The following is a 7,466-nucleotide window of genomic DNA, read 5'->3' as shown; positions in this document are numbered from 1 at the left end:
TCTGTGTCATGTTGTTTGTGATGTCAGGTTTAGTTGTAGGCAGGTGTAAATAGGATAAAGAAAGTTAATAAGTTTGGCATTCAAACAGGATTGCAGAGTCCCACCCACTCTATGTGGCCTTTGTGGCCTCTTGGCCCTCCCCCAAAGGGCCCACATCCTTCCCTACCCGCTGCTCAAAGATCAAAGCATGAGGATCCTGACTCTCCTCAACCTTAACATATTCTGCAAAATCTAGGAAAAAACTTCAAACCAGGAAGATTCAGGATCTACATCTCAGAATCACTTGATGCTAAGGGACCTGGACTCCTTCCTATACTTAGTTTTCAAGTGTATTAATACCCAAGATCCCCTGTATGGGGATTCAAATGGAGGGGGGATGTGCAGAGTGTGTACTAGTGGGAATGCAGTAGTTGGATCTTTAATATTTTGTTTCTGAAAAATTGCAAGCATACAGAAAGCAACAGTGGATACTCAAAAGTCAGCCTTCACATATTCAACAAACACCGGTCACTGCCCTGAGCCAGACTTGTTAAGCACCAGGAGTCCCACAAAAGTATAGTCGGGGGCTGGGAATATAGCTCAGTTGGTAGAGTGCTTGCTTGCATGCACAAGGCCCTGGGTTCAATCCCCAGCACCACCAAAAAAAAAAAGTATAGCCAGGTATCTGCCTTTCCCAAACTTGGGGGTTATGAAAACTTTCTGAAAGCAGTCCAGCTTTGTGGCTGGGAGGCCTAATCTGAGCTCCTCTGCCACTTGGGTAAGTCAGTCTCTCCCAGTCTCATCTTGGTTACCTGTCAAGGAAGAATGCCTTTTTATGCCTCATGGTTGAAGGACACGTAAATATGCACACATACAAATTGTATATATAAGTGCTTTATAAGCCAGGTACCTTGTTGTATACCTAATCCCAGAAATTTGGGAAGCTGAGTCAGGAGGATTGCAAGTTTGAGGCCAGCCTCAGCAAATTAACAAGACTCAGCAGTTTGGTAAGGGTCAACCCCCAGTGCTAAAGAGCGAAAAAAAAAAATTTTTTTTTTTGAAGTACATAATGCACTTTAGAGACAAATGCACATACAATTTTTGACCTTACTTTTTTTTGGAAGGGTGGGTACCAGGATTAAATTCAGAGGAACTCGACCACTAAGCCACATCCCCAGCCCTATTTTGTATTTTATTTAGACACGGGGTCTCACTGAGTTGTTTAGCGCCTTGCTAAATTGCTGAGGCTGGCTTTGAACTTGCAATCACTTGGCTCAGCTTCCAAAACTACTGGGATTACAGGCATGCACCACCACACCTGGCTTGATCTTACTTTTTTAAACCTTTCTGACAAAGCATACAGAAGCTTGTGCATAACATAAGATGGGTTTTTGTCACCTATGCATCTGTATAACCATCTGTCAAGTCAGCTTTAAGACCTTTACCAGACCCAATACTGCCTTTATGTCCCTTCCCAAGCACTACTAACCCTCAGAGGTGGCCTTAAAGCAGCTTGGGTAAGTTTTGTCTCTCTGCTTGATGGAAATGGCACTACATACTCTTTCCTATTCAGCATATTGCAGATCAGCAAATCTACCTGTTGATGGTCTGTACTGGGGCAAAGACACCAACATTAAGTTTTAGATCATGAGGCAGTTGGAGGTACAAAAACAAACCCTCTGTGCCCCCACTCCTAGCTGAGCTTCCTGTCCCCCAGAACCTCTAACTTCAGTACAAGACAGAGATAAGCCCAGGTTTATGCAGCTCTAGCAGGCCAAATTGGAAGACAGCCTCAGCTGAGGAACCCAAGACCCTTGGGAAATTTGCTGATCCTTGAAGAGGGACACTGAGCCTGGAAATCGGAGACCAGGGGTCCACTGGGCCTAATGTGCCCTTCTCATCCACCCCCTCCTCCGTAGACCTGGCCTTTTGCAGCCACCCTTTTTGCCATCATAGTCCTCTGAACCTCCCCTCAAGCCCCACACTTCTCTAGTTGAACAGAACTTCTCAGGATGCCCACTAATCTAGCCTTCATAGGAGGGCTTCCATTCCTTTTTGCCCTTTTATGCCTAGAGCTGAATCAGAGATACTGAAGTGGGGCAGGAGCAAAGTTGGATGCCTCTTTCCTGTCCCCATAATGGGACATTCAGGAGTTCTACCTCGACCAGATGATATAGACAAACCAAACACTTTGCCCAACCATTTATTTCTAAGGAACACCTGGGGACTTGGGGCAAGAGAGGGAACCTGGGAGGCAGAGTGGGAGTAGGGGAGAATTAACCAAGAGGAGAAAAGTCCAGTCTGGGGTAGTGACTTGAGGAAGGCAGGGAGGGGTAGTATAAGAAATTGTAAGTTTCCCTGGCTGAACCCAGGTAGAAATCAGAAGGGTGGCAGGAAACTGGCAGTTTTCTCCAAGGTTCTTGGTAGTGCTTCTAATGAATGTTAGAGTACTTTATTTTTAGGGTCGTTGCAGAAGTCCAGGAAGCAGCATTGAGAGTATATCCAGAAGCCAGACACAGGAGAAGAATGAGTATATGAACAATCACTCATCTGTTCCTGGCTGCGGCAGTCATTCACCAAGATGTCAGAACCACTGCCTATGGAAGGACCACAAACTCCAGTGACAAGGAGGTTCCCATGCAGAGTCCCATCCTCACATCCTCTTCCCCCAAATAGACTTCCCTGGGTCAAAAGAAAAGACTCCTAGAATTGGGTAGGAGTGGGGAATGTCCAGTGAGTCACAAGCCACGCAACTCTGAAGTTTCCCAAGGAAGGTTTAAAGAAAAGAACCATTTAAAAATGTAACTCTAGAGGAGCCAGACTAAGTTGAGGTCTGTAGAGCAAAATGGGGAGAACAAGCACCCATTAGAGGGTAAAAGTGATAAAATAGGGTGATGATGTCTTTGATATAATGTATGTATTAAAGGGGAAAAAAAGCTTTGTGTCCCTGTCCCAAAAAGTCATGCACAAGGATATTCAACTGCTATCCTGCTTGAGAGAGAAAAATATTAGAAACAGCCTAGATGCCTATCAATAGTAGGATGAATAAATCAGCTTTGATATGCCCACTGCCATGAAGTACAGTGGAATACCTCAACAGAACAACAAAGCTGTTTATAACCTGATATGGAAACATTAAGTCCTCATAACTGTCAAATTTAAAAAGCAAATGCAGAACAGTGTTTATGTGTTTATCATGGTCTGCTACTGTCTGGGAGAAATAAAAGAGTGAATAAAAGAATATGGGGGCCAGGCAGTGGTGCATGCCTGTAATCCCATTGGCTCGGGAGGCTGAGGCAGGAGGATTTCAAGTTCAAAGCCAGCCTCAGCAACTTATAGAGGCACTTAGCAACTCAGTGAGACCCTGTCTCTAAACAAAATATAAAAAAGGGCTTGGGATATGGTTCAGTGGTTGAGCACCCCTGGATTCAATCCTTAGTACCAAAAAAAAAAAAGCAGCATATTTAGGGTGAAATGTGCACAGAAGATTGCAGACAGGATAAAGTAATGAGAGGACTAGGGAATACAGCTTGGCCATATAGCAAATGTCTAGCATTCTTAAGGCCCTGGGTTCAATCTCCAGCATGGCTGAAAAAATTTTTTAAAAAAAATTTTAAAATGTAGTGGAAGGATGTAAATGAAGGCAATTTCATGCATTGGGTGTTAAGAACACCATCCGTGGAGCCACTACTTCTGACCCAGCCTCTGAGATTCAGGCAGATTTTTTTTCTTTCTACATCTTTATATCCCTATCTGTAAAGTGGGGATAATATACTGCCTCATAAGGTTCTAAAATAAACAGTACTTGGCACAGAGTGTGTGTGCTGTCTTTGTTAACTTAGTAAAGGTAGGAGAAAGTGGTGTGCATCTGTAATCCCAGCACTTAGGAGGCTTTGGGAGTTGGAAACCAGTCTGGGCAATATAGAGAGACCATGTCTCAAAAGATAAATAAATAGCCAGATGTGGTGGCAAACACCTGTATCCCAGTGGCTTTGAGGCTGAGGCAGGAGGATCACAAGTTCAAAGCCAGCCTCAGCAATTTAGCAAGACCCTGTCTTAAAATAATAAACAAAAAGGGCTGGGGATGTGGTTCAGTGGTTAAGCACTCTTAGGTTCAAACCCTGGTACTAAATAATAATAAGGAAGGAAGGAAAGAAGGAGGGAGGGAGGGAGGGAGGGGAGGGGAGGAAAGGAAAAGAGAGAGGGAGAGGGAGGGAGAGAGGGAGGGAAGAAAAGCAGGCAGGGGACTAGGTGGAAGAACAGACTTGAGGAAAGAAGGAATGTGGTCAATTTTCGGCAAGTTGAAAATGAGGTAGAGATGTCCAGTAGATAACAGGACACAAGGAAAGTGGTTCAAAGTAACATTCAGATCCAGGAGGAAGTACTCTGTGGCTGCTGGTTGAAGCCAAGGAAGCAGATAATATCCTCTAGGAAGAGCTATGCAGTGGGAAGACAGCTAAGGACCAAACATGAATCACTGAGTCTCGGGGGGATAAGGCAAGACAGTGAAGGTCACTATGAGGACCAGTAGAAGTTTCAGAAGAGTGACACATATAGGAACTATGCCGATAGCTGGAGAGCAGGCAACTTGAGGAAAGGCCTATACCTCTGGAGATCTCCAGGGTCCCCTTCAAACCTGAGTGACAAAGAGGGTAGGAGCCAATCAGCTGTGGGTTGAGGAGGGAAGCTGGTGGAAGTGGAGATAGGGAGTGATTCTGAAGGAAAGAGATGGAACAGTGTCCTACGGCTATAGGAACAGGACTTGGGGTACTGTTTAGGAGGCTGGGAGAGGCTGCTTAAGAGGGCTGGGCCCATGGTGGGAAAAGGCAGCTTACTGTTCTTTATATGCAGAGTGAAGCAGCTGCTGCCAACTGGAGTGAGGCAGATGTCTGATCCCAGAAGGCATCCCAACTCCTTGGTTTCAAAGAGACATCTATAGCAACGCAGGTATTTGGGGAGATGAGGTGGTTGAGGGGGTCCCGGATTGTCAGGAACGAGCTTACCTAGAACACAGAAAAGCAATGACCCCAAATCCCTCATACCTGATTCCGGGTTGGCCAATCCCACTGTCCTCTCCCCACCTCAGAAAACCATAAAATCCCTGATTCTTTAAATCCATTTGGTTTAGTATAGCAGAAGCTTTAGTCCTTATTAAAAAAAAAATCTTTGTTCTCTCTTCTTTTGCCTCTAAAGGTGAGAATTCATTAAATCACTTATTCATTCATTCAACATGTATTTGAAGAGCTAATATTTGCCCAGCGCTCAGTCTCTCTCAAATTCACAGGTGAGGCTGAGACAGCCCATACCAGCTTTGTACAGCCCTGTTAGGGCAGTTCTTCCTCTGTAACTTTCTCTCTAAATCCTCTGTCCCCCAGACTCTTTTCCAAACATGCTTCATTTTATTTGTGATATTAGGGATTGAACCCAAGGCCTCACACTTTCCAGGAAAGCTTTTTTGTTTTGAGACAGTGTCTTACTAAGTTACCTAGGCTGGCCTTGAACTTGCAATTCTCCTGCCTCAGGATCCTGAGTAGCTGGGATTACAGATGTTCCCCAACATACTTGACATGAACTTTTTAAAATCCATAATGCTGAGAAGTAAAAACAAGAGTGCATCACAGGCCAGAAAGACCATGCTTCATGCAGACAGGGGACGTCAAGCAGCCCATGCCACATGCCTTGTTTTTGCAGTCCTATCACAGGAGAGGCCCATGTTAAACTTTGTCCACTCAAATACCCATTCTCTCCCTCCTTCCCCAACTACATGTATATACATCCCCCTCTTCCTTTAGTCCTCAGCTCAGACCAAACATTAATGAAACCTCAGACTCAGCAGAGCACTTGGGTGAGGCAGAGGCAAATACTAAACAAACACTTTGAATCCTGTTTCTCTGTAGATGGTGCTTTCAGCCCAGTAAGATCATCAAACAGAATTTAGCCTAGTTCTACTTTGTGGATTCTGCTTCCATGGTTGGGAAAGTACTTTCTCAACCTTCCCTATTCGGTTGTCCTCAGATTTGGATAGAATCCCTTCAGTATCTCCATTCAGATCACTGTCACTGAGTGAGACAGCCATGGGGCAGTTCCTAGAAAAGACCCTCAGGGTCAATATCAGTCCTTAGGCAAACCCAGGTATTTCCCTACCACACCTGTCCATTGCATCTTTTCTGCTGCCTGGGTTTACCTAAGCATCCTGGGCAGATGTGCTCAGACAATCAGTTTATTTATTTCTCCATCCAGCAGGCCAGGAGACCCTTCTGAACCCTTGGAGCCACTTACCAAACACCAAGCTCATCATGACCATCACTATTAAGAAGATGCTGTACAGGGATTGGGGGATGCTGTGGAGGCTCAGAGGCCCCAGACTCAAGCTCCCTGAAAAGCCTGCCATGAAATGCACCACTGCCCTCTGGCCTCTGTTCTGGGCTTATATTGGTGGAAAAGAGGTTGGCCAAGAGGAAAGAGAGAGGCAACACATTTAGGATGGAAATCAGTGCCAGAACAGTCAGATCAGAGTGTCCTCACCCACAGCCACTCCAGATCTTAACATCCTGCTTGGGGCAGGGACCCAGAAACAGAGGAATGAGAGGGAAACTTTTATATTAATTCATCAGATGTTTATTGATTTACTGCATCAGATGTTGAAGATAAGCAGTGTCCAAAGCCCCTGCCCTCACAGGGCACAGTCTAGTGGAGGAGACAAATCAACAGGCAATGGTGGGAAGAGGCAGAGTGCTGCTGGGAGCACATGGATAGTAGAAATCACTATCCAGAGGGATTTCAGCAGAAGAGAAACGCGATCAGATTTCTCATAAAAGACTGCCATTGTTTGCCTGTAATCCCAGAGGCTTGGGAGGCTGAGGCAGGAGGATCGAGAGAGTTCAAAGCCAGCCTGGGCAACAGCGAGGTACCAAGCAACTCAGTGAGACCCTGTTGCTAAATCAAATACAAAATAGGATTGGGGATATCATTCAGTGGTTGAGTGCCCCTGAGCTCAATCCCTGGTGCAAAAAAAAAAAAAAAAAAAAAAAAAAAGATTTCCATTGTTACACATGGGAGAATGGGAGAATGCAGGGAAATAGGGAGCTATTCCCGAGTTCAGTCACAAGATGGCGGCCTGGTCTCGCTGAAGAGAATGAAAGAACCTGAGCATTTAGAAAAAAGATTGTACAGATTTGGTGTATGAATGAGTAAGTGAAGGAATGGGGAATAGATTCGCACGAGGAGATGACTGGTAGTATCATTTTCCAAGTACCATGTTTTTCCAAAAGCGGGAATATCTGGATCACAGAGAAACAGTGACACTCTCCCCACCCCTATTCTCAGACTGGTGCCCCCTTGAGGTTCCGGGGCACCTTATCCCCCACGACCCCTTTTACTCCACCCCCGCCCAAGCTCGGCTGCAGGTCAGTGAGTCTAATCTCCGGTTCCTACATGTTCCCGCGCCGTGCGTTCTCTCTCCGCGCCTGACTGCACCTTAGAATTCT

General features: G+C 45.4%; 1 protein-coding gene across 1 annotated transcript; it reads right to left on the bottom strand.

Annotated features, from left to right (window-relative positions):
- Positions 1 to 2,231: 2,231 nt before the first annotated feature.
- Ly6g5c (lymphocyte antigen 6 family member G5C) lies at positions 2,232 to 6,373 on the bottom strand. Its single transcript, XM_027921862.2, has 3 exons — positions 6,259 to 6,373; positions 4,815 to 4,982; positions 2,232 to 2,576 (listed from the first exon to the last, which is right to left on the bottom strand). Exons 1-3 carry the CDS (start codon positions 6,368 to 6,370, stop codon positions 2,422 to 2,424), a joined length of 435 nt encoding a protein of 144 aa, XP_027777663.1. The 5' UTR covers positions 6,371 to 6,373; the 3' UTR covers positions 2,232 to 2,421.
- Positions 6,374 to 7,466: the final 1,093 nt, after the last annotated feature.

The sequence above is a fragment of the Marmota flaviventris genome, chromosome 6 (assembly GCF_047511675.1).
Source record: "Marmota flaviventris isolate mMarFla1 chromosome 6, mMarFla1.hap1, whole genome shotgun sequence".
Lineage (NCBI taxonomy): Eukaryota > Metazoa > Chordata > Mammalia > Rodentia > Sciuridae > Marmota > Marmota flaviventris.
Note: the sequence above shows the minus strand (reverse complement) of the source record. Positions and strands in the feature narration are given on the sequence as shown.

Bases quoted from the DNA above. Each gene is read 5' to 3' on its own strand.
- Ly6g5c (XM_027921862.2), bottom strand. From the start codon at position 6,370: ATGGCAGGCTTTTCAGGGAGCTTGAGTCTGGGGCCTCTGAGCCTCCAC. The intron at 4,983-6,258 runs GTAAGTGGCTCC...TCTGTGTTCTAG, and splicing joins CATGATGAGCTTGGTGTTTG to GTAAGCTCGTTCCTGACAAT. The intron at 2,577-4,814 runs GTAAGCTGCCTT...GTCCTTCCATAG, and splicing joins CACTCTGCATATAAAGAACA to GCAGTGGTTCTGACATCTTG.